This window comes from Columba livia, chromosome 1 (genome assembly GCF_036013475.1).
Source record: "Columba livia isolate bColLiv1 breed racing homer chromosome 1, bColLiv1.pat.W.v2, whole genome shotgun sequence".
Taxonomy (NCBI): Eukaryota; Metazoa; Chordata; class Aves; order Columbiformes; family Columbidae; genus Columba; species Columba livia.
The window spans coordinates 178,465,528-178,491,893 of record NC_088602.1 but is presented as its reverse complement, the minus strand read 5'-3'; the positions used below and the strand labels follow the sequence as shown (position 1 = coordinate 178,491,893).

At 36.9% G+C, this 26,366-nt stretch overlaps 2 protein-coding genes across 5 annotated transcripts; one reads left to right on the top strand and one right to left on the bottom strand.

The window, feature by feature from the left end:
• Positions 1 to 2,560: 2,560 nt before the first annotated feature.
• Positions 2,561 to 20,004, bottom strand: RPAP3 (RNA polymerase II associated protein 3). 3 transcript variants are annotated; one of them, XM_065048594.1, is made up of 17 exons: positions 19,851 to 20,004; positions 17,391 to 17,549; positions 16,661 to 16,801; positions 16,058 to 16,180; positions 14,836 to 14,963; positions 14,142 to 14,263; positions 13,705 to 13,775; positions 12,617 to 12,748; positions 11,171 to 11,298; positions 9,394 to 9,515; positions 8,892 to 8,962; positions 8,631 to 8,747; positions 7,856 to 8,067; positions 6,461 to 6,656; positions 5,693 to 5,790; positions 4,141 to 4,241; positions 2,561 to 3,047 (listed from the first exon to the last, which is right to left on the bottom strand). In XM_065048594.1, the coding sequence occupies exons 1-17, from the start codon at positions 19,989 to 19,991 to the stop codon at positions 2,953 to 2,955; spliced, it is 2,157 nt and encodes a 718-aa protein (XP_064904666.1). In that variant the 5' UTR covers positions 19,992 to 20,004; the 3' UTR covers positions 2,561 to 2,952. The 3 variants fall into 3 exon arrangements, with proteins under 3 accessions (XP_064904666.1, XP_013227248.2, XP_064904667.1); XM_013371794.3 differs by lacking the exon at positions 19,851 to 20,004 and adding an exon at positions 19,436 to 19,848; XM_065048595.1 differs by lacking the exon at positions 19,851 to 20,004 and adding an exon at positions 19,619 to 19,844.
• On the top strand, positions 19,982 to 26,366 carry ATP23 (ATP23 metallopeptidase and ATP synthase assembly factor homolog). 2 transcript variants are annotated; one of them, XM_005499920.3, is made up of 6 exons: positions 19,982 to 20,342; positions 20,901 to 20,946; positions 21,054 to 21,135; positions 21,406 to 21,543; positions 24,605 to 24,688; positions 25,661 to 26,366. In XM_005499920.3, the coding sequence occupies exons 1-6, from the start codon at positions 19,982 to 19,984 to the stop codon at positions 25,862 to 25,864; spliced, it is 915 nt and encodes a 304-aa protein (XP_005499977.2). In that variant the 3' UTR covers positions 25,865 to 26,366. The 2 variants fall into 2 exon arrangements, with proteins under 2 accessions (XP_005499977.2, XP_021139773.1); XM_021284098.2 differs by having other exon boundaries at positions 20,156 to 20,342; positions 20,848 to 20,946; positions 25,661 to 26,203.

Here is a 26,366-nt window from a genome sequence, read left to right as displayed (position 1 = left end):
ACAAGTACTCAAACTATACTCATTTATGCTTTCCACAGTAATCGACACAAGTCAGCCAAGGACAAGTTATGTTAAAATCCTCCCACAGTAGTGTAATAAAAAAGCAGTAGATGAAGTATCTTTATCTTGACATCTGACTATCACAGGACATTCTTATAAAGCAAGATGAACACAGCTCAGATGAAACTACTTCTATATGAATGCAGAGCTAGCTAGAGTTATCAGAAAAGAAAATCACAGTCTACTGTCAAAACAGAAAGCTGCAAGGACTTTCTGCAGAAGTATGTACTAGGATCGATTCTATCAACATTGTAATAACCTAAATTATTACATCAATAGACAATATGCAGTTTGAATGTCTCCCAGATCTACTTGATGACAACATTAAAATTAAAAAATTATCTTGACAAGTTAAAAAGTTGACTAGAAAAATATAACATTTAATACTGACAAATAAAAGAATCATTCAAAGCTCACGTCCAAATCAGTCACTGCAGCAAACATGACCTCAGATTTTTGACGCTTGGAATGCCATGATATGGCAAAGGGCTATAAACAATGTGGAATATTTTAATTGCCTCAGACTATTTACCTTGGACTTTTTTCCCCTGACACAACAGGGATATATCCAGTGAAAGAGTGTTGGGGGAAAAAAAAACCATCCCCTTCTCTCCACACAAAGAAGTGTTGACTTACTTAAGATCTATGAATCTTCCCCATGTATCATTAAACTCTTCTGTTGAGAGATTTGGAAAGCTTTTACAATTTAGAAGGGAAAAACACTGCCACCTCCTGGAGCAAGTGGAGCTACCAGCTCTCTGAATGCCTCCATTTTGCACTGTTTTCTATGCACTGAAAAGTAACCTCAGGAACTTTGCAACTTACCATCAGATGTTGCATTTAGAAATACAAGCAAAAGCTTACAGTACTGTACCACTTGCAAGGTAAATCTTGGTGGTCTAAGCTCAGTAGCAACGTGCATCAGGTCCACCTATACACCCCACCAAATTCTACAGGCTTGAACAGTTTCCTCTCAATTGGCCTTCCTTACCACCTAAAAATGCTGAACAGAAATCTCCATAAAATTAGGAATGGGACCAGAACCAAATATGGCAACTTATTCTCACTAAAAGCATAGCAAACTGGATGGAGTTGTAGGTGACTTCTGGACTACAGTTTTCAAACCTTTATGCTATCGTCTTGCTTTTACTATCAAGGACCTATATTACAATCACCTGTTTTCACCCAACAGCCTTCAAGAGGTGGCTTCTGAGAACATAGTGAATGCTCAGTCAGGCATATAGTCAGGCATATACCTCTGCTCTACACTGAACAACTCATAACAGTCCATAAGAAGGTACACTGTATCTACAAAAACGTACAAAATCACTTTGGTAACTACTCCCTTCCTCCTTGTAATAGTCACAACAACATCCCTCGTGTGTTATCAGAAATGCTTTACAAGAAGGTAAAGAAACAGCCAGTTACCAAGTAACTTGGGACATAACTAATAATAACAGTTCATACTGTAGGTAAGCTGCAGCATTACACAAAATCTCTTCCATTTCCCAATAACACCAGCTATTCTTCCAGTGCTCAGTTCCAGGGCTAACTGGAAGCTACCTCAGGCATCTAGTCTCCATTCTGTCAGCTGCGACCCTGCCCAAGGATGTAGCTCAGTTACATTTTTTTTTTAACTGGATTATATCTGAACTAGGACATTACACAGCTGCAAATGTTTTAAAATGAGTTTTTTTAATACTGACTACTTCATACCTTTTCCTATTTATTAAGCAATCTTGGAAGTTTTAAGTCTTTTTGAATGCTACAGCTGCCATTCCTCCAAAAAAGAGTACAACTACCAAAACAAAAGCATTAATGTCAGAAGGCTTCCATAGAGAAGCATCAGTAAAGCACAAAGGCTGAATCAGGATGAAAACAAGTTGAGAGAATATTAGTATGAGCAGGATGAATGAGAGAGCAGTCAAGCCTAAAGACACAGGTAAATTTTTAGATGCCATTACTTGGATACTATAGTTAAATCTTACAGTATACTTGACAAGTGCCGTTTTTTTCCTTCTGGACATGTGATTAATATGAATAGTGTATTGTGCCTGATGTTATTTCTTATCTCATCTACGAATTTCAGGCGATCTCATGCCTTTGTCTTTGTCATACTGGAAAGGTATTCTGCTTAAGCTTCCTGAGGCTTCCTAAGGGCTTTATGAGCCTAGGAATAACTGACCCAAAAGGTAAATTTCATGAGATTATTTTAAAAGTACTCACCAAAAAAGACAAAAAGTGTTTTTCCCTTTTAGTTTAATTCTACAGTATTTGGCTTCCTTCTATTCTTCGATTACAGTTGAGCTTCACGGGAGTATCTCAGCTGTCAATGCTAAAACTAAGCTTTTGGGTAAACTCAAATAAAAGAATTCTAGAATTATTTGGCCATCATAACTCAGGTTTGCTTTGCACATTACATGTTCTGATGTGGTGTATCCTTAAAGAAAAATTATTTAGGCACCTTAATAAAAAAAGAATTCCTTAAAAAATTACTATCTTCACTTCACATTCAGTTTATTTTCAAAAATAAAAAACATGCACATTTGTAATATACACCATTTGATTCTTACCAACAACATGTTTATAAATATTTTTTCTTCCTTTTAATACAGATATCTATCTACAAATCTTGAATGGCAATCTGCCCAATTGCTTTTTAGGCAAACAGATTCTACTGAAGTCAATGTAAATCTGTATTGTTTCAGGTGCTGGAAAGCAAATGTACCTGCAGAACTAGATAATTACCTCTTCAGGCACTTGCCATTTGGCTAAACCATGTTTAATAGTTTCATTATTTATACAAAAGCAACAAAATTCCAGTCTTTATAGGCTTCTTCAGCTGATTTTCGCATGAAAGAAGTGCATAAACAGAAATGTACATCAGTCATCTCACTGAGAGAAAATGCCGTATTTCTTCTCCAGTTCTTCAACAGAAGTATCTCTCAGTCCCATGTGGTTCACATGATTGAACAATGCCTGTGTGACTGTAAAAGAAAATCCCATCATAAACTTATTTTTGCAGTTCACAGTCTTAAGGTAAATTAGTCCAGTTCTTTCCTCAGTGACAGTAAGAGTTGGATTATATAGCTGAAATACAAGTAAATTTTCAGAACTACTGAGAGGATGAAAAAAAGTAGCAAAGGGAAGATCTCACTTTGTTTTGGTGCCCATGAGCTGCCTAGTAACACTTCTGTAAACAGGTACATAATCCTGACAACATAAACAGACAGCTTTTATTTTGTTTACTATCTTGGCACTATACCATTAAATGCAGCGGATAAAAGAGCCAGATGGCAGATAAAACTTACATCAGGTTAAAGGTGTGAATGCAATTCATAAGAGGAATTTACTTGTACTTCAGTTAAGTAAAACAAGTAATTTTATTTTAAGGAGATTCAGATATCAAAATTTTGAAAGTATAATGGTTATAAGTGAAACTCATCTGTAGACAGTAAATTTGACATTATTTTGTCCCAAATAAATGTTCTGCTTATAAGTGTCTCACTGTTACATAGCTCTTCTGGTATGCTAAATAAAGAAGATGTTTGAGACAAAACCTACTTTTGTAAATCATGAACTCCAGCCAATGTCATCCCGAATTGCGAACTAATTTTAAGTGATGCCTCAAGAACAGGACAGATGACCAGGCTGAGTGGTTTAGAGATGTCTGCATTCTTTTTGCCAACAGTAAAGTCAGGATTGCCAAGAAATGGTTGTAAACTGTGGAAACTATGTAATTTGGATATCTTGCATCTCAGATAAGAGATTTCATACAAGTTCATATATTTGCAACATTACCAGCTACAAACTGACATGCTAGAGAACCTGCTTTATCAGACTAAAATGCAGTGGTATTACCGATAGAAACAAGATTATTTAGGTGTAGTTTTCAACAATTAATAAGGAATTAAAAGATAAAGAAAAATTACATGACACTCATATTAACTTCTAAAACAATCAAAAATCTGGACAACTAACTAATCTTATCTGATTATTACATGGACTTAACAACAAGAATAGCACTAGATTCTACAATATCACAAATGAAGTTTAAAAAGACACTACTGAATTACTTACTTTTTTTCTCTGAGCCTGACATAAACATTACCGCCATATCAAATCTTTTTAATTCAGATAGCCTCTGGAGGATTTCAAGGATGAGTGATGGCTCCTCTTTCCTAAAGAAGATTATTAGAAATATAAAAATAACTACTCTTGATTAGATTCAGTAGCTGCAAGCAATATTAAAGACTTCAGGAACAAGAAATTAAAGGACCAATGGAATTCCCTTCTCTCTCTCTCTCTCTCTCTCTCATATTCCCTGCCTTTCTCATCTTTCCTGTTCATTCTTCCACCCACAAAGCAAGTCAACATCCAGAAATCTTTATGCAAACATCATTCTGATATAGAGCAAGAGTGAAGAAATATAAAAACCTAGACTGATGCAATCTGACAGCTGTTCATGTACAGAATAGCTATTTAATGCTTACAGCTTGCCATAACGTCAACATTTTTACACATATCGGGGTATGTGAGGGCAAGTGGTCACAGGAAACTCAGGAAAAAGCACCGCGTTAAAGTTACCATCATTTTTATCTATACAGAAAATGCCCAGATTGCGTTAATTTTACATTTTTCTGGTCCACAGTAAACAGACACTGTCTTTGTTACAAATACTAACAAGAAATAGTATTTTTCTTTCATAACTTGTCCTGTTTCCCTCCAGAAGAAATGGCTTTTACCTTACTGCAGACAATTTCAACTTCCTAGCCTTTATATGTCATACCACCAAATGCAGGACTACATCTCTTTAAGATGTCATGTTCCACCCACATGATGGATATTTACTTTTAAAGAAAGCGAGAAAATGGCTAACATTGTTTTATGGAGAAAAGCAAACGTAAATCAACACCCTAAAAACATTCTGAGTGTGTGCTCTCAGACAGAGTAATTCAGAGAAGCGGTACACTACCTCTGACAGGCAAAATGTACTTTAAGACTCAAATGGTAGCTTGGACAGAAATTCAAAAAATACTTGTCAGGTCCTGCCTTGTTAGTATTTGTAACAATCAGAACTTGTAGCTCCAATACACATTTACTACAGGCTGCTTTAAATGCTAGCAGGTAATTAAAAATACAAGCTGGAATGCATCACAACAAGCATCGCACAAAAATGAAACCCGCTGCATTTCTCAGCATTAGAAAGTTAATACAGAAAGGTAATACTGTGCAATTATATGTGATAACAGAACGTGCACAGTAATGTAATGAAAATCTTTTTCATGCAGTCTAATATACAGTTTCCGATGCTATTTAGCAGAACCGATTAACAACATACAATAAAGGCTATTTATTTCTTTACTTCTTTCCTATATGATTTTGCAGGATATGTTTAATTTCTTTAGAAGGAATAATTGAATCATTCCAATTATTGCATGATGCTCATGTAATGCTGCATGCTGGAAATGATTTTGTAAGCCCAATGGTGGGGCTAGGGACAAAAAAAACCAAAAAAAAAACCAAAAAAAAACAAACAAACAAAAAAAAAAAAAAAAAAAAAAAAAACAAAAAAAGGCAAAAAATCAGAATAGTAATAAGCAATGTAAAACAAAGAAGGAGTTAAACTTACTCAATGTAGAAATCATGTAGAATTTTCAGTATCTGGTTAAACAAATCTGGATCTAAGGATTTCTGGAACAGTTTTGGATAAAGCGAAGGCTCTATTTGCTTTGGAAAAATTTAAAAAAGTGTTACTTTTAGGCAAAAAAAAAATACAGTTGAGTCATAAGAATTAGAAATGAGTTTTTAGGATAGCTTGAACAATGCTAAATACATGAAAAAACAAAAAAACCAAAACACAACAAACCCAAAACCAACCCAAACCAAAACAACAAAAACAAATCCCTTGCACTATTTGACACTAAACATTACTTTTTTTTTGGTCAAAATAGCTAATCTCTTTTAAAAGAATTCTAAGCGATTTTTTACAAAATATACATAAGCAGAAGTACACATTAAGTAGATGTGTTTCAACCATTTTCCAGTCTAAAGAGATAAGAATGTTGCTATGTCTAACTACCCTAGAAGCGTTCATTTGAAAAACTACAATTTGCTACTTGTGCATGTAACTCTTTACAGAATCAGGGTCTACACTTGAAAGAAGAGACAGATTATGCGGAGACTCTACTCAAGGCGAGGTACGTGGAAAGCCAGGTACAAGAGGACAAATACTGAAATGTGGATCAAAGTCCTTAGCATTACGTGAGGACAATTAACAAAAGTGACTGTTGTACACTGTTAAGACACCGCGAACCTTTCCACCTAAGTCTGTGCTGTTTCCTCCATGTCAGTTTGAAGAAACTGTCCAAGCACGCTTAATCAATACTACGTCTCATACCTTCAGGTACAAGTACATATGTTCTGGGCAGTCTTTTAACTTCCTGAAGTCAGACTCAAGCTGGAAAGAATTTGCAGGAATGGCAGGGACTGGAGAAGCAGGGCTGAATGACCTTTTGATTTCTTTCTCTCGCTCTTTGTTCACAGGGAAAGATGGATGCAACACCGATGAAATTCCTTTCACACTAGCATGATGCCTGCAAAGAGATTTTGAAAAACATAACCAAGAAAACATTTAATAAAATCCTACACTGAGACCTCCTAACTGGAGACCCTTCAGTTCCTTAAAAAAATCTAAAATAGTACCAAAAGTTTTAAAAATAATGTATTTCAGTTCAAGCAGGTATCTAAAAAACCCTTCAAATTATGGAAGTTTGATACTCAAATTAATCTTTTCTGAAAAAACACACATCTGCAAATACTTACAAATATGCTCAGCCTTTCTCTGTTTCTGGAAATAACTGCATTTTATGGTATGATTGCTACCATACACAACTGAAAAAAATATTACATTTTCTGCAATTTCACAATGCAAAACAATAACCATGTCCAATGAACAAACTGTTTTCAACACTGATTACAGTGGAGCTATTTTTTGTCCTATAATTTGTCAGTTAAGTCCACTTATTTTTCAGAAGTTATAAACCAGCTAAGATATATATTTTTTTCTTCAACACTTCACAGTAAATCCATCTGACTGAGTTGGAAAAGGCTGGTGTTTGTGTTTCTTATATAAATTCTTCCATCAGAATTCCATAAAACGTATTTACTATTAGCAGAACTGAGATGATGCCAACGCATACAGTGCTCTCCTAAGCGGACAAGTAGAGTTCCAACACTTAGCAGGATTAAGTCAGGCCAGTAGCTTCTATACTTCAGCCTAGTTTAAGTCAACCAGACTTGAGTTTGCTCAGCTAACACAGTGGAACTTGGGAACTCTGACCAAACCTGAAGTTATCAGCTGCCTGCTCAGCATGAAAAAGAGTGAGACGGTGACACTCTCGCCTGCTCCTTTTCTCTCACACAACTGGTGTGAAAAGAGTGTTTGAACTCTGCTCAGCATCTACTCTAAAACGTGACAAATAAAATTCATAGCTAGGGAAGATGAAGTGCACAAGAAATAGAGTATGGCATATAGGAAATACTATGAACTTTTTAATATTTGAAATGTAAGGAGACTAGTTTTCTACTCGACACTAAATAGATCATACTTGTCTTAATTACTACCCGATCAAAGAGGCAGTCATAAGAACTGTAGTTTCTTTCAACGTTTTCTTTTTCATTCAAATTCTCCAAAATATGTTTAATACCTCATCACACGTAGAAATCTGAAAATGAAGATTATACTTCAACTACATTTACCTCAGAAAAAGAGAATCAGAATTTTTATACTTACTGTAAAGGTGACGCATCACTGATTTCCTCTATTTTCAAGTGCTTTGCTTTTGGAATGTCCATTGCAGTCAACTGATCATCTTCATCTAGATTCTCTGTTCCTTCAATGCTCATTGAATTCCTCCAGTTACTGACTGAAGAAGTAGTGGTGGGCAAATCACTATTTGTTGTGTCATCATCAATTTCTTCAATGGGTATTCTTCGTAAAGGCTTCTAAACAGAACACAAACCTCATGTCCTGTGTTTAGCCTCAACATCAGTGTATATAAAAGCCCACAGATAAACAGCTGTGTTTCATTTTAAATAATCTCATGATAATCAGTTTCATCTCTGGTGGTGCACATGGAAGATATACATTAAATAAAGATAAATGGCAAAAAAAGAAACTTCATGACATTCTACAGGAAGCCTTATATGATCATTTTATTGCCGTACCCTCATAAACCAGGTTATCCCTACTCTAGAGGATCTCAGAATCTGCTTTCTGTTTTCCCACTTATCACCCCATTTAACATTACAGACGTGCATACACCGTATTTCTGTGTGTGGTACTGCAGGCTGAATGCCTACACCATGGCTACTGTCACACACACAGGGAAATGTTGGAGTTATGTTCTTGAAAAATATCAAGAGCATAAATCTGTAAATTTTGGGCTTTCTACAGGCAAGCTGTATCTATCAGGAGTTAGTCTACATAAATAGGCAAGGAGTGAATTTTAACTTTAAGCTCTAATTTTCCTGTCACTATAGAAAGCTACTCACAAAAAACAACTTACTGTTGATTTCAAGTGTAATGGATTATCAATCACTTTCACTATATTTTTTATTTCTGATTCTTTTATCAATACCGAGGGATATTCTTGATGAGTCTGCTGTGCTTTCTCGGCCAATTCCTGAAAAAAATAGTAAGTTGTCCAAAAGATACAAAAATTGAGGAATAATTATAAGATATGTTAAAAACTACATAATAAAGAATAAAAACATTCAAATTCTATTACTACAGGCTTACAAAAAAAAAAAATCACAAGTATACATACATTCCTTATTTTAGTGAGTTCATTTATTGCTTGTTTATTTCCAGGTTCCAACTTCAGAACTGCTTCAAAATCTGAGTGAAAAACAACATACAAAAACTGTAGACATTTCAAGTTAGAAAGTACTTCTGACAGATTTTTAAACCTTGCGTTTTCCTTTCAGAGATCTAAAATAATTAAAGGCAGGTAAGTCATCATAATGCTTATATCATTACCTAGTTTTAAACACAGTTTTCGAACTATTTGTTACTACTTATCATAAGCAACAACAGTTGTAATTTCACACAAAACTGTCTTTCATTCATGTGGATACCAACACAAAAAGTTTTACACAGGTTCAATGAAACACAACAGAACCCCACCATTCTTAACTTTTGCCCCCATTGCCTAAATTAGTTAGCAACTGATTTAATTGGTATTAGAAGATTAAAACAAAAAAAAAAAAATCAAAATGTCCTTATACTCATCCTTTACCTCTCACACTTAGGCTAATTCAAAGCCATACCTTGCACAGCTTCTTCCAGCTTTCCAAGAGCAACTCTGGCAGATCCTCTTCTGGCAAAGGCTTTACAATAGGAGGCATCTAAGAGCAGAGCTTGTGTACAGTCTTGTTCTGCCTCTTCGTATCTCATTGAAAGAGTAGTACATAATTAATGATGTTTCAAAAGAGGCAGTTTCAATAGAAAAGACATAGCTACCCAAAACAATTAAAATATGAAGACAGAAAGTAATTACCTATATACATGTAAATACACATCACTAGGCTAAAATGCAAAATAAAAGTAAACATACAAAAAATGGATTCCCAGCACCTTGAAATTTCACCTTATCTTTTGGTATCTCATGGCAAACTGATAATTCTCTTTTTATCATCACAGAGAAATTAATTTCCTCTGTGAAAATAAATGCTTAAAGCCTGACAGACCAGAATCCACTTTAAACGCTAAATAGCTTTAAAATGAAAGTCAGTATCATAGTTTTGTACTTCCAAAAAGCATAAATATCATTACAAAGAAACCTGCCAAAAAAAAAAAAGAGGCAAGAAAGGAGAAGCAAGCATAAATGACAATTTCTCTACATCTGAATTTTTGTGACTTGTCTTTAACTACTTCAAGAATGAGAAGTCAGTATGCCCTTGCATTAAAGTCCTTTACTTCACTGTAAGATCAAATTTCTTCACACCAGTTATATTAGTTATATTAATGATTCCACTATGTGCATATTTAAGTATTTTCATTCATTCCTCTTCTCTTCCTTCAATGTATCATTAAATTTACAGGAACAGTATTTTTTTTTTCAGTTCTTATCAATTCTAGAGGTTCATAAGAATACCAATGAGCTTCTGTTTCGTTTTATGTTTGGGTCCTCTTTGAAATGTAAAGACTCATGATACACTGATATATCATACAAAATCAATTTTCTTGCTTGGTCAATTCAATTAAAGTATCACTTCCCTGATTCTCTGAGAACATGATTTGCATTATGATGCCCTCTATGGCTTCAGTACTAAATTACAGATGTTGCGTCAGAAATATTACCTGTGCTACCTATCTTACTATCTCATAATTTGAGAACAATATATTGTCTCTACAGATACCCAACCACATCATGTTAGAACAGAAGACCAAAATAATGCTTAGCTCTCTGCTTCTTATGCTACCATTTTAAAAGGTTTAAACTACCATACCATTGGGAAGTCAAAAAAAATCCAGACTTCAAAATTGATCACATGAAATTTCTCTCATTTGCTAGAAAGAATGCATTTGCTACTGTTACTGGATTATTTAAATAAAGCTTAATTAAAAATAAATTAACTACACATTCATATCTCCATTAGTGGAGTTAAGGAAAAATACATCAAAATACGAACATTTCCAGAAAAAACTCCCCTCCATTCCCTTTGAATTCAGAAGTCATAATCCACTTCTTTTTACAGTGCAACATTTAGTAGCTGACTGGGTTTTATGGTTAAAAAAAGACATAAAGCTTCTGGCAAGTCCTTTGAGAGAGGTGAATATCTAGAATTTTAGACACATGAAAGAATGAAAATGAAACTTTAGCATCAGTATGAAATCATAGTTTCTATTTTCTCGAAACTTCTTACCTATGAAACACATTGTACGATCACACATATTGAGTTGTTTTCTCTCCCTTACAGGATAAATTACCCTTTACCCTGTATTGAATTCTAGAAAGAATTAGGAGCGACAATAACTCAACATCAGTGAAACTCTACTTCATAACAAAGAAAGAAACAGTACAGCCCATGCAACCCGACTTACTTTTCGATCTTCAGATAGGCCATGGCTCTGTTAGCTGGCAGAAGCGCGTTGGTGCCATCTGCGGCTATACCACGGGTATAACATTCTATTGCAGCCTCATACTTTCCTTCTTTGAAATAACCATTACCCTGTAATATTTAGGTTAGAGAAAAATAGCGTTGAGAAAGATCTAGTACAATGAGTTTTTCTTATCCCTTTTAGTAGACAGGGTCACAATATCAAGAAGATGGATCACAAAGAACACCCACATCAGGGCAGATATTTATGGCATATTTCTTCATATCTAAGCTTGGAGACAGACCACAAAAATATCTTATTTTTTCCTAGAACTTCAAGGATTAAAAAAAAAAATGCTACACATATAGATCAAGTGCAGACTTATAAGTCTGTATCTTGTGATTTTTCTTTACCCTTGATGTGCAGGATAAGTCATTATGTACCTCCTGAATTTAAATGCAAGCTGAGCCTTTACAATTCCCCTTTCAAGACGCCTTTCTGTGCCGCACAAAACCTTCTCTATCCTGCTACATCTATGAAACTGTTATCCTGAAATATTAGTTTGGCCCAAATGTTGCTGTTATTTTCTAAATAATGTTCCATACAACAAAATTACATTACGTTTTTGTTTGATTCCAAGAGACTATTTTTTGCTTCTCTGTACTCATAAAGCCATGTGTTATCTTGTCCGCTACTACTCAACTCTGCTGCCAATAAAGTATTGCACTAGACTGAAATTTATTTTCCCTGACCTCTTCAAACTTTTGTTCCCTTTTACCTACTTAATGTATGCTTTCATTCTCTTCCTACTAATTACCTCTTACAACCAGTGTAGGAAATCTGAATATTGATAAAAAGTCAGAAGTTAAATAGCTAGAAAAGAGAACAGAAACAAAATTACATTTTAGTTGCTAATGTTATTTCTTAACTGCAGCACTAGGGAGATGGAGAAATCAATAAACTAACTGTGAATCAAGACCACGTATCCAGAAATACATTTTTATTGTCAATGTTGCCTGCACTCCCTCAAGTCCTTTTTATAACTACTTTTGACCACGTAATCAGAGATTTGAAAACATGGGAAATAGTCCACAACTCAACTTGGACAAGCAGGGGTCAAGATGCATATAATATTGGAGAAATGAGATCTCTGTAAGATACAATTCAAGTTCTACTTATTTTGCTATAAATTTAAAATGTATCAGGTACAATTTGGGCTGTAAAAGCTACCTTGTATAATTATTCTTCCAGAAGAGTCCAAACAGAACTTACTGTTCCCCTCCGGTCCCTATATAGCCCAAAATGGGAAACAATTAAGGTTATATTGAGGACATTGTATTTACGAAGTTCAAGACAGTACCAAGTTTAATCAACACAATCGCATAGCTAATAGCACAACACAACATTTTTCTTTGCTAGTTCTCTCCTGTTCCACCACCTATGTCTTACCAGATCTTTTTCTGTAATAGCCTTCTGCTTGAGCTGCTGATCTTCAATGCACTTCTTCTCTTCATCTGTTAACTCTGGTCTGACTGTATCTTCAAGCTCTTTTTGTTCTGCACTTCCTTTTGATGACAGAGCCTGCAAAGATGTATTTTTTTTACTCAGTATTTCTCCCACTTACAGATTTTCATAACATAAAATTGTGATAAATTCTGAACTTTTAAGATGCAAAAATCACCAAGCATTTTAACAGAAGTGCTTGTGTTGTAAGTTGAATGCAAATTGAAGAGATCATTCTAAATTGTTCTCAAAAATGTATTTCAATGAGGGACTGCGAGTCAGAATACTGGCAAATAAAAAGTATGTTATTTCTGAAGCACAATGCAAATAACCCAGTGAACCTGTTTATATGTATTCCAATTCACAAATAATTTATTTCTTCAATTATGGAGACTTTGGGTCTTCATTCTGAAACTAAATTTTTCAAGCACTTTTAAAACTACAGGTGAAGAGGTATAAACATATTCATACAGTAATGACGAGTGAGCTTATAATTACTGAGGTCATCATAATTAACCTTCTCTCCCTGTCATCAGACTTGCAGTAGAGTATTATGTCCTCATAGGCATAAAGCTACTTTCTGTTTTGGTAGACCACAGAAGTCAGTGGGGCTACAAGCAGGTTAAGGGTTCAGCCTTACAGCCAAGAGAACACAGAGGTTCTCTCATATGTAGTGATACCTTGCTACAAAATACTAAGCACGACTGAAAAAAAAAAAAAAACAGAAGCAAAACAAACAAACAAAACATTAACACAGGAGGTAGAAAAACATCTGAGGGAAGATTTTTTTAAAAAAAAACACAGATGTCAGTACACACATCCAGTCTTAGTTTGATAACCCACCATCACACTGATGTCTGCATACATGCTAGTTAATCCAGAAGAAACTCAATTACAGATTTGTACCTCAAGGTAGTTTAAATGCCAGAAAAAGCACATAAGAGTTCACTGAATTCAGTTCTTGTGGTAAATTAATACACCCTCTTCAGTTTATATCTGTATTAACTTATGTTAGGACCTATTAATCTTATTACCTGATGAATTTTCTTCAGTTCATTTTTTGCTTCAAAGTTGTTTGCATCCAGCTCTAAAACTTTTTCATAATCTATCAAAAGATCAGAAAACAATTTTTCAGTTAGGAACTACAGGTTAGTAACCAGAACATAAAATAATAGCATTCTTTTCAGAGAACTCTTTTTTGTAGTTACCTAAAAAGCCTGAGATATTAAAGGAACACACTATTCTAAAACATTTAACACTGAATTATTATAGAACTTCTAATGCCTACAGTAACCATTTAGACTTGCCGTTTGAATTTTACCTTGCCAGAAGAATGTCATATATCATTTCTTTGTTTACAGGAAATGAAAATTAAATTCCTACACCAAATAAACAAATCACACAAGTTTTAACCAAGCAGACAGATGAACAGTTTGTATCGATTATAAGGAAGAATTGAAACAAGACCCACCTTCTTTAGCACCTTGAAGATTTTTCAAAGCAAAGCGAGCAGCCCCTCTTCTGGCATATGCCTTTGTGTAATTCTTATCTAAAGCAAGTGCTAAATTGCAGTCAGATTCTGCAACAGAATACCTATAAAAATATGAATGAGTTAGTTTGGACACATCTAGGTAACAAAAAACAAAACTTCAAGTTAGCTTACTCTGAAGCTTTAAAGGTTTTCTTTAAAGTGGAAATGTTACATGCTTCAGAAGGGGCAAAGAACAAGTATTTAAACATCTCTCAATTCAGAAGACATTAAAACAGGAAAGGAAAAGAGAGGTAAACAATCTCTGCGGCAAAAGAAAGAATAACCAACTCTCCTATGCCCTTTCTTCTCCCAAAACAAATTAAAGCCTCAGAGATTACTGAATCTGAAAGGCAAATTAGATAGTGAACTTTATCTCACTCTCTTTTCTTTTTTTGAAGTCTCACACTGTAACACAGAAGACAGTGAACATCCAGCATGAAAGCAGAGGGGGAAAAAAGATGAGAGAGACTACCAGATTCCTTATGCCATCAATTCCTATTTTGCTTTGAAACTGCAAAGTGGGTTGCAATAGCAGTCTTACTCAGACTGTAGTATAGCATAATAAATAATCAGATAGAAAATCTGAAGATAGCATCTGAAAGAAAAAAATATTTAAGGATTTAACAAGCCTTACTTTTTCATTCTATAAAAAGCCGATGCTCTGTTTGTGGGCAATACTGGATTGTATGGATCATAATGCATTCCTCTAGTATAGCATTTTATAGCTTCATCAAACTTCCCTTGTTTAAAGTAGTTATTACCCTGTAAACAGAGGAAACTCTTATTAGCAAATTGTTGTACATTCAAAGACATATTAATAATTTTTGGTGAAAAAATTTGATCTTGTATTTTAGAATGCTCAAATATTTTTGTTTAACATCTCTCACAAAGTACTCCTTTACAGTAAAATATTACTTTTCACTAAAATATTCCAAGTATCCCATATTATTTCTCAAGATTTATGCAATAGGAGTGTTTTACTATACACCTAATTTCAGTACCTGTAGGTCATTTCCAGACACCTATAACACACACATAATAACTGCTTACATTGCCAAAGAGAATTACTGAAGTTTTTTTGAGTTTTTAGTAACCAGATTAGGCATCTTTGTTTTCCAAGGTAAATATTCTCATTTCTGCCTCCTTTGGGACAGAATTTTCACTCTGTGTGCCATCAAATGCTTCACTGAAGCCCACATGACAATAGTCAAAGACATCTCAGTTTCTCAGTGCAGACTGCAGATTATAAATTATGGAATTTCTACAGCAGCAGGGAAAGAAGGCAGATGTCACCCACACAGACCGTAAAAAAAAAAAAAAATCCAAGAAACCCTACTGAAGAAAAGTATGGACTGACATATGGTGTTAGGTGATTGTTTGTAAACAAAGAAGTTTCTCAGAACTACAGAAGTTGCCATACAACTGACTTGGTGTAACTCACATGGCAATGAAGCATGAGATAAGTTTTGCTGTATTCTACTTGCAAAATAAGGTAACACTGAACTGGTACCAACTTGCCATTACCAAGGCTGGGAAGACAGACAAGTTCGCCCATCGTTCCCAGATGTACTGGCCTTGCAAAGGAACTAATCTTAAATTCTCAGTGAATTAGTTTGGGGCATTCAGCCCTTGTGTTGAGGTAAACACCAGTGTGATCCATATGGCAATAATCCAGCCTGGTTGGATTCCTCTGCAGAGCCTTCCCACCCTTGAGCAGATCAACACTCCCGACCAGCTTGGTGTCATCTGCAAACTTACTGAGGGTGCACTTGATCCCTTCACCCAGATCACTGATAAAGATATTAAACAGAACTGGCCCAAATAACAAATATAATAAACAGTTATAATGCTACAACCTTTTCCTTCTCTGCAAGAGATTTTTCTGCATCTATATGGATTCCATCTTCCTCTGAGTCTGATTCTGGAGATACAGAATCATGAGTACTATCTTCTTTATCAAGTTCTTCAAGTATTTTATCCTGCAACAGATAAAAATAAATTAACTTCATTATAATTTAACAATACAAAATAAAATAAGACTTGAGGAGAATTAGTAGTGCATTTTTAAAAATCTCTACTGCTCAAGTCCTCTTTACCAAGAAGCATTCCACACTTTCAAAGTCCGAGACCTATCCTCTAATACTGCCAACCATGTTTAGTCTTATATTCTATTAGAATTATGACCTTTTAATAGATTTATAGTTCAACCATGCTTTTTCCTTTAAGTCAAATTTGATTCGCTGTTGAGAGCACAGTGAACAGAAAACTAGTATTCCTTAATATTCCAAATTTTAAACATATGACCTTTTTGGAAGAAAGTTGCTTTTTATGTTTATGTAGTACCCAGCCCAGTAAGATACTGACCTGCGGACTGAACTCCCAGCACTATAAGAAAATCTTATTTAAGACATAATCAACTGGGAACAGGACTAAGTTAACAAGCCAATATTCTGACTCACCACATCAAGTTTTCCCCATGCTTCATAATCATAAGACTTGATCTTGTTTTTCTTGTTTTCCACGCTGGTTATCTTTGAAGGGAGCTTACTTTTGTTTTTCTTCTTTTTCTTAAAAGCTTTATTTCGAATTGGTGGCAAATTCTAAATTGAAATAAGTAATTTAATACTAAACAGATGTGTGAAAGTCACTTGTACTGAAGAATCTGTAATACCCATAACTAGATATAGCATCTGTGTCTACTGGCTTATTTTAGAAATTCATCCAGCAAGCTATTCTCAGGAATGCTACAAAACCACTAAGGACAGCAAGTTTTCTATCTTTCAATACATAATAATAGCAGATATTACATGTAGGATATAAAGTTAAGCTTCAGTAGACAACTGTCTGCAGAGTTATCAGTGAATAATAACATAAATACGTTAAAAGTCAGCCACAAATAATACTGATGCTACAAACATAAATATTATTCTAGATCTACCTGGAACTGATTAAAAATTTACTGGCCCCATCACCTCCAGAGGCTACTGCCCCACAGCTGTTGGTGGAACTGTTTACAGAGAAATCTTTGGTCTGCTTCAGATGAGGAACAAGTCATCTGGGTTAGCTCATACCTTCTATTCAGATATTTTAAGGCAATACATGTAATTTTGCAGAAGCAAAAAGTAATTATTATAAACATGATCACATGAACGGCTGAGTTAATATTGACATTGGACTTGTGATTTTTACCTCTTCTGGGACACCGCTCTGTTTCCTGAGTTCAGAATCCACTTCTTTAATATCTTTTTCCCAGCTCTCCAATTCTCTCATAAAATCCTGCAGCTCTTCAGCATTTTGCTTCATTTGCAGCTGTAGTTCTAGTGCTTTATTTGGTGAACTCATTGTGATCTGTCAAATTTCAAGGAAAAAAACCTTTATAAAGAGAACTGGAAAATATGTACTGAAGGAAGCTAGATACTTCAAAATGACTAATCTGACTTACATGTAAGACAGGCTTCCCAATAGCACAGTAGGAATATAATATAGTAAGAGACTAAGAAGAAACATACTTTAAATATCTTTGAAAAAACAATGAGAAGCCACATTTTTTAGATAAAACAAAGTATATTGGAACACCAAGTCATGCTTTCCTAACTAAGTGTAAAGTAAAGGGCCCAACAAGTCAATGCAAATCCTTAAAATGATAACAAGGTGATCTGAGTTTAAAGCAACTTCTGCAGTGTTTCCCAGACAACGGAATGAAATAAAATTTGACACACTAATATTTAAGTTTTAACACAAAAAGGCAATTAAGGTATACATTCTGCCTTGTATCTGAACATAAACACATCATCTGACAAACGAACCCCAAAAGCACTTTCAACTGCTACCAGTAAGTGAGCTCAAATATGCACACATTTTTTAGGACAGGAATGAGTAAACACATGAAGTGTTTTATTACCAAGTCCAGTGAATTACAAATCCAGAATGTTATTTGAATGTGCTTTGTATACATCTGTAGCCCCCCAAGTCCTTAAAATACTGCTTAATAATTATGAATACTTAATAGCCTTCATAAATTTTGTTTTCTTAACTGTAGTGTCTTAAATGAAAGATGTTTTATTTTCACAGAAATATCAAGTCACAAGTAAAAAGCAACCTTAAAAAAACTCTTGGTTATAACTGAAAAAAAAAATCTCCACATTTGTACACTCCATAGCACAAAAAAGACAAAATTATTTTGAAAACAATCCTGAATAAGTAATTCACGATGAACTAAATACAGACTTAGACAAAGAAAGTTATGAACAGTTGATACTATAACTTCTTGACTGAAAGAATTTCAGGATCAGTTACAATCCTCATATAAGCTATTTATAGAGACAGTACACACAACTTCTAAGGGAGAGAAAGGACCAAATTTTTATTTAATTATTTTTAACATCCAGTGAAACAATAACCTAAGAGCATAGAAATATAAAAGCGTACAAGACAAACCAAGCTAATGATTTCTGCAATACAATATACTGTCCATAATTACAGACAAAGTCTCATAAAATATGGAAAAATATGCTACATGTTACTAATGAAGTAATGTGACCAAAGCAAAAGTAGGTTTTGGATCTCAGGAGTAAGCAGCTGAGCAGATGCCCTGATACAAAAGCTGTGCTTCTCCCTAGTTACCTCCTATGCATAGGTGGTAACATGATTACCCTTAGCAATATATTTTTCCTGAAATATTTTAAATATTTTGCCTGTTTGAAACTAATCTGAAAGAAACTCTAGGTGAAGCCCAAATAAATGGGTATTTTTCATTCCCATTTCATTTCCCATTCAGGTGTTTGTTATTTTTACTTTTCTACCTACAACTGTTCCCCCATACCGAACTATCTCCACAATATTTAGCCAGCTCATTTCATGAAAACTGGTCATGGACACACCTAATATTCTGTATGACTTAGCACACCTCAGGTAACAGTAGCTAGAACAAGATGCTTCAAAAGGCATAACAAACTACATTGTGATCCGCTGAACTGTCCTTTTTGCTATCACTAACTAAAATAATATTCTCATACATGGGAAAATCTAATATTAAATCTAGCTGTTTGTTTTCTGGCATTCTAAAGTGTCTTGCACAAGTTTACGGTGTACTCCTGCTCCTGTTACCCACTAGCCCAGGGTAACTACAAGCAGTTACATTTATACAGTCCTAAATTGCATTCGGCCCTTTGAAGTCAACCGCAAGGCTGATGTGGCCCCCGAGGCGAAATTGAGTTTGACACCCGTGCACTGGCCTGCTTGCCGCCTACAGCTTGGCAACAACCTTCATCCCCGCTGGCCCAGGCTCCGGGGCAGGGCGGCTCTTACGCGCTTTAAAGCAACTTTATTTGAATCTCAGCGCCAGGGCCTTCCCTTGCTTTACCCAACGCCCGAGGGTGCCTTGGCCCAGCGACTCCACAGGGGAGCAGCCGCGTTACCCAGGAGGCCTGGCGGGCAGCCGAGGCCGCGCCCCGGAGGCCCGGGCTCACGCCGAAGAGGCCCCGGGGCAAAACCAGCCCGTCTGAGTTCCGACACCCGCCCCCGCACCGCCCGCCGTTACAGACGATGTCCCTCAGAGCGGGGTCCCCCTCGCCTGCCGCCTCGCGTGGCCAGGCCAGCCGCAGGCTGCGCAGAGGCAGCACCGGAGACCAGGCCCAGCCTCGGCCTCACCTGCGCCGGGTCCCGCCTCTTCCCGCCGCCGCCGGACGCCCTCCCCGCGCAGCCGAGCCTCCTCCCAGGATGCACCGCGGCCCCGCAGCGGGACAAACCCCGGGGAAGGGGGCGGGGCAGCGCGGCGGCACATGGGCGCATGCGCTGCCTCTGCCGGCCCCCGGTCCGCAGCCCCCAGCACTGCCTGGCCACGCCCCCGCCGCCTCACGTGTCGGGGAGCGGGTCCGGCGATTGGCTCTGCTGTGTCACTCGCCCTTTGCCCCGCCGGCGGGGCTGGGGCCCGTGGGCGTGGGGAGGTGCAGGGGCCGATTATGGACGGGGCAGAAGCTGCTGCGCCGGCGGCCGAGGAGAAGGCGGGGGAAGAGGAGGAGGATGACTTGGGTTACCGGCTTTTCCCGGACCGCAACAAAAAGCCGCAGAGCTTCCTGGTCCGCAGCCTCTTCACGTTCCACAACAAGTGCCAGCTGATGCTGAGGATGACCCTGGACACGAGTAAGCGCTTCCCGGCAGGCCCGGGCCCGGCCCTGGCGCAGCGGAGGGCGCCCGAGTGGAACTGGGGACAGCCGTGCGCCCTCCTGGAACGGTTTGGCCGTGGCTTGCGTGGTGACCTTGGGCCCTGGCGCCTCCGGGAACCGCTGCGGGGGCTGGAGCTGCTCCCCTGCCGCTGCCCACCCCCCGGTCCAGGACTCACTCTGCCCACGACCCCCCGGGGCGGCCGGATGGCGCTGCTGCTTGAGGGTTTGGTTAAGACAAAGGAAATATAATTAATATAACATAAAAAGTAGTTGTGGGCTTTTTTTTCCTATCAGCAGGTCCTCTCCTTTTTGTCATGAAAATTTGAGTGGATATAGTGTTTTTTGTTTCATTTGTTTCTTTTTCATTACATTATGTTGACTGCAAAGGTTACTCAAGACATTTGTCACAGTAAGCCACTCTATTAATGCCTGTTACTAATAAAATAACACCAGACTGACTTGTCTTTGTATTTGAATTATAGATGACTTTCAAAACCATTGTCTAGAGAAATTTATTGCAGCAATGTTTTTCTAGATCCCTATGCTCAACTTCTTCTTGAGGCTATGAAGCAATCTGGTTGGTATGTAAACTAATCCATCATGTTCTATGTAGTGGCAACACTATTACATGGAGTTACTGGTCTTTTTCAAATTCTTTCCTATAACTTTGTTTGTTTGGGCCTTTCAGCACTGTCTTCAATGACCGGCACTTTTCTTGTGAAAACTGTGATGGCTGTGTTAGTGGAGGTTTTGATTCTGCTACATCTCAGGTAGGCACTGTACATCTTTTGAAAGACTACAATTTTTAGTGTTTTCTTACTAGTATTAAATTTACTAATGCTAATATCTAAGTTAAAGTCATGAAAACAAGATAAGTGAAAGATGCTCCATGGTACCACTGCAGAATTACGAGGCTGTTAACCTTGAAAAATGCTAATCTGAAGAGCCTAAATGCTGTAGGTGATGTGTGCTGAGTCTCTGAGAAGTAAGGGAGATGCTGAAACTTGGTGAAAAGGCAACCTTTGTCTTTTGTTCTACAGATTGTTCTGTGTCAGAACAACATTCGCCAACAATCCCATATGAACCGGGTGGTCACACATGAATTGATACATGCTTTTGATCACTGCCGCGCACATGTTGATTGGTTTAAAAATGTCAAACATTTGGCATGTTCGGAGGTAAGTTAAAATGCTTCTAATGTTGTTGTTATATTAAGTACTGCTGATTATCTGATATTTTACGTTTATGTAGTCATGCTGTTACTCAGACTTCATTTGGTTTAATCCTGTTAATACGTTTTGTCCTTTCTGTTAAGTCAATCTGAACAGTTTAATTCAGAAAACAAATATTTAGTTTTCACAGATATTAATAAGTCAGTGTCATACAAAGTAAAATGTGATCACTGTGAGTTTGATCATAACAAAAAGTGGATATTAACAAATGAGAGTAGTTAGAGGTAAAAACGCATTCACACATTAATCAAAAGTTTACGAGGTTCTTTTTCTCTCCTACAAATCTTAGTATAGTGGGTAGTTATCACAGTAGTACTAACAAAAAGGTTACTACCTTTTTGTTTAGGTTTTTTTTTTTTTTTGGCTAACAACAGACTTGTCTTTTCCTATAACATACATTTTTGATTATTGTCGTGTTGCTATTATAATAGTATAGTTATAACTCCATGTCCGTTACAGCGGACAAAGGAATTTGCTGTTTGAAAGGCCTTAAAATTTGATGCATTAGGAGGTGAAATTAAACTGAGCACATGCTAGTAAAGATTCTCTTGTGTACACAACTTGTGTGTATTCACATGCTTTTATTTGGTTTCTGATGTAGTCCAAATCACTTGGTCACAGAAAAACATCCCCTTATAATTAGTGTTATGGAAGTACATTATTGTGTGAATTAGATGGCTTTTTAACTGTTTTTTAAAAATATATAAAATTATATTAAAATGTTACAATAGCTTTGTTTTGTTTTGTTTTTTCTTTTTAGTTGTAGGATTTTTTTCTTTGTTTTTAATGAGAATGTATTTGATTCCAGACTTAAGATGTGCACAGGTTTTGCCTGTAAATAGTATGTGAGAGAAGCAAAATTATGAGTTTGGTACAGAAAAAAAAATCGGATTTCATAAAAATTTTTTATTATTTACTTCATATTTGCTGTGGAAGAGAGACACAGTTACATATTATCTTTATCTTTTTATAGATAAAACTTAATGAAGTAACCTTATGGGGTATCAGTAAAGCCATTCTATTTAACTGGGGCCAGGGGGTGGTTGACCTTGGCTTGCTTGGATCCGCCAAGCCAATCTGCAACTCTCTCTCCTCAGTAGGACAGGGGAGAAAAATAAGATTAAACAGCTCATGGATCAAAGTAAGGGCATGGAGGTCATGGATAAAATACACTCAACTTGGAGAAGATGAATGTAATTTATTGCCTATTAGTGAGAGAGTAGGGTAGTGAGAAATAAAACTAATACCTTCCCTCCACCTCCCCTTCTTCCTAGGCTCAATTTTGCTGTTTCATTCCTGGCTCTTCTATCTCCTTTTCTTACAAGCTGCACAGGGGAGTGAGGGATAGAGAATGTGGTCAGTTCATAACACTTTGTCTCTGCTGCTGCTGCTTCCTCCTTGTGCTGTTCCCCAGCTCCAGTGTGAGGTCACTCCTGATCCAGCTTGGGTTCCCAACGGGCCACAGTTCCTGCCAGAAAACCTCTAGGTGGGCTCTCCGTGGGCTGCATTTTCTTTCAGAGCATGTCATAGAATCACAAAGTAGTTTTGGTTGGAAGGGACCTTCAAAAGTCATCTAGTCCCCCCACTCTGCAATGAGCAGGGACACCTCCAACTAGATCAGGTTGCTCAGAGCCCCACCCAGCCTGGTCTTGAATGTTTCTGGGGATGGGGCATCTACCACCTCTCTGGGCAACCTGTGCCACTGTCTTACCACCCTCATTATAAAAAATTTCTTCCTCGTGTCCATCTGCTTTGGCATGGGGTGCTCCTTGGACCGCAGTCAGGATATCTGCTCCGCTGTGTTCTTTCACAGACTGCCGAGAGATGACGTGTGTCACCATGGTCTTCTCCAGAGGCAGCAGGGGAAATCTCTGGTGCCTGAACCATTTCCTCCTTCACTGACCTTGGTGTCTGTGGGGCTGTTTCTGTCATTTTTCTCTGACCCCTTTCTCTCACAGCTGCCATCTAGTGTTTTTTACCGTTTCTTAGATATGTCGTTACTGGGGTACCACCATCATCACTGATAAGCTCAGCTTTGGCCAGCAGTGGATCCATTTTCAAGCCATCTGGAACTGGCTCTGTCTGACATGGGGGCAGCCCCTTGTCTCCTCTCACAGAAGTCACCCCACCAGGCCCCATGCTGCCAACATCCTGCCACATGAACCCAGTAAAATAATTCAGAATTATTAATGATTATGTATTTTTTTCTGAGCATTTATGCAGTGAAGTATATAACATTTAAGCCTCAAACATAAAATTAGAGAAAATGTTTAAAACAAGATTGTGCATGTTCTTGCTCTTGTTGAGATTGTTTGCTTCAGTTCTTTGGCACTTACTTTATATAAACATGGTGTTACAACTTTTATTGTTAGCTTTTTAATTCTTCCATTTCATATGTTCCATACATTTATTCTCAATGTGATTCTTAGTTACAGGAAGTCTAGTTTTAGTTACGTTTCCTCACTGAGGGGGCAGGGTGTGGTACAGTTCGCAGACGAAAGAAATCACAGTGCACAGGACAAGATAGTTAACAAGCTGAAACATAAATGCTTATTTAATTGTGGCATTTCCTAAAACACGTGGATTAGTGTTCTTCTGGGTATTGAAGCTGTAGTCTTCAAAAGGTAATTGCCTTTATGACTGATTCTTGTATCAGTTTCTGGTATAAATAGTTTGGGGAGAATATTACTTGCCATGTTCTTTTAGCACTTCATAGATATATGTATACACACACATACGATCCCTTCTGCTCATTCATTTAAACTTCGGGAATATGTGAGACTAGATCCCTGGAGAAACGTACAGGTTCTATAGTAATACTTTGCAGTTCATTGAGCCCGAGAGGGTAGGTAGAAAGGTTAATATGTACTTAATAAGCAGATGTGGCCCTGGGAATATTCTCTACCAGCAGCTTCCAGAAAGATAGTGAAGAAAAAGATTTCTTACAGCTTTCTTCATCGTGTGTTTCCATGTGGTTTTCTGATTGTGTGCCTTTTTTTCTCAATAGATTCGAGCTGCTAATCTCAGTGGAGACTGTACACTGATGAATGAAATAGCCAGGTTTAAATTTGGATTAAAAGGACACCATCAGGTAAAGACTGTAGTTGTTAAAGTGCATGAGCCATCTTTACTTACTTAATCTCAGCCTTATACACTTTCATAGCTGAAAATATCAGAAAAAGAAGTAGATGCCATGGACTTGCTGCTTCCTCTTAATTAAGCTTTCATAACTTTTAATAATTCATATTAAGGTTTTTTTACTATTATTTTTGTTGGAATGAAATTCCTGAATACTTAGTCGTATTGTAGAGTGTAACCACCCTGACAGTGGGTGGTTAGTAAGAACCAAAAACACCCCAGAATTTCCAGGAAATGTAGTGGGAATACCTTACATGCTATTAGTGAGTAAAACTCTAAAAAGTCTTTGAAAACTGAAGGGAGGAGGATGGCAAGGGTTCTAAATAACCATGTGTGTTAAGTCTTACAGGAATTAATTTTTTTTGATAGTAATAAAAACTATGGGTTGAGTCCCTGTTAGTTTCTCATGCTAGAGTGGCAGTTAGCTTGTAGCTGGGGATGTTTACATCTTCTCTTTTTTTTTCATGTTTTAGTAGACAAACCATGTAAGCAAAAGTAGCTGTAAAGAGTGGTATCAAAATGAAGGCCAGTAGAGAAGTCGTTCCTTTGTGTTTTATAGCCCTTTAATTGCAAAAGTACTAATTGGCATTTGTCCTTTTCTCTATTTCTTCCTGGCATATTTTTCTCTTGTGTTCAAGTTAAGTTGTTCAAACACTTGATACCTACAACAAATGCCAAATTATATTTTAATTCCTCTTCTAAGGAACATCAATTACTTACCTGACTGGAAAACTAAATCACACAGATGGAACTAAAACACCAGATGGAACAAAAATGTACTTTAAAGCTTGTTACAGGCATTGTTTGACTCTTCTGTAATACAAAATTATTGCATACGTAGTAGGACTCGATACTTGATAAAATCTGAAAAAAAATTATTTACACTAATACTGACGTGTTTTTCTTTATCTAATTCCCACTTTAGACGTGTGTACGAGACAGAGCAATTCGATCCATTCTGGCTGTTAGAAAAGTTAGCAAGGAAACGGCAGAAAAAGCTGTGGATGAAGTTTTTGATGCCTGCTTCAATGATCTGGAACCTTTTGGAAGAATCCCACACAGTAAAACAGATGCAAAACGTGCTTATAGAGACTTTCAGAACAGAGATCGTTACAATGCTAACTTGTAAAGCAAAAAACCATTAAAATTACCTTAATATTTGATTGTTCTGTGACATATGGAGTTAAAGTCTGCATGCAGAGTTCTGGTGGAAGGGGTAATTTTATCAAATGCATCAATTGTTTTTGTAAACTTTCCAGGAACCAGCTTCTGTGAAAGTAAACAAAGTAAATGAACAAGACTAAAAACTGTTTCCTCACCTGTTATTCCAGCAAGATAGTTTAGTACACCAAATGACTTGTTAAATAATGATCTGCACATTTCAATGCACATTTAGTTCTGCTCAGTCTGACTAGGACTTGGTTTCTAGAAGTTTTGTTCTTGCTGAATAAATTTTTCATAAAATCTTTACATTTCCACTATCTTTGATACACAGTCACAAACCTGATGATCTTCATCATACCATTTTAAAAGATGGACACCTGAACTACAGCTCTCGGGTCTAGGTTTAATAGCTATGTATAACCCAAATTTAATAAACCGCCACATTTGGTTTTGAGCATCTCCTGAAA

What these genes read in the sequence shown, in the direction of transcription:
- ATP23 (XM_005499920.3), top strand. Translation starts at nt 19,982, where the DNA reads ATGGGCGCATGCGCTGCCTCTGCCGGCCCCCGGTCCGCAGCCCCCAGC. An exon ending in AACATTTGGCATGTTCGGAG is followed by an intron (nt 21,544 to 24,604) that starts GTAAGTTAAAAT and finishes TTTTCTCAATAG; the next exon opens with ATTCGAGCTGCTAATCTCAG. An exon ending in GATTAAAAGGACACCATCAG is followed by an intron (nt 24,689 to 25,660) that starts GTAAAGACTGTA and finishes TTCCCACTTTAG; the next exon opens with ACGTGTGTACGAGACAGAGC.
- RPAP3 (XM_065048594.1), bottom strand. Translation starts at nt 19,991, where the DNA reads ATGCGCCCATGTGCCGCCGCGCTGCCCCGCCCCCTTCCCCGGGGTTTG. An exon ending in TCTTCAAGGTGCTAAAGAAG is followed by an intron (nt 13,776 to 14,141) that starts GTGGGTCTTGTT and finishes ATCTTTTGATAG; the next exon opens with ATTATGAAAAAGTTTTAGAG. An exon ending in GCCTATCTGAAGATCGAAAA is followed by an intron (nt 9,516 to 11,170) that starts GTAAGTCGGGTT and finishes TCTTTCAATGAG; the next exon opens with ATACGAAGAGGCAGAACAAG.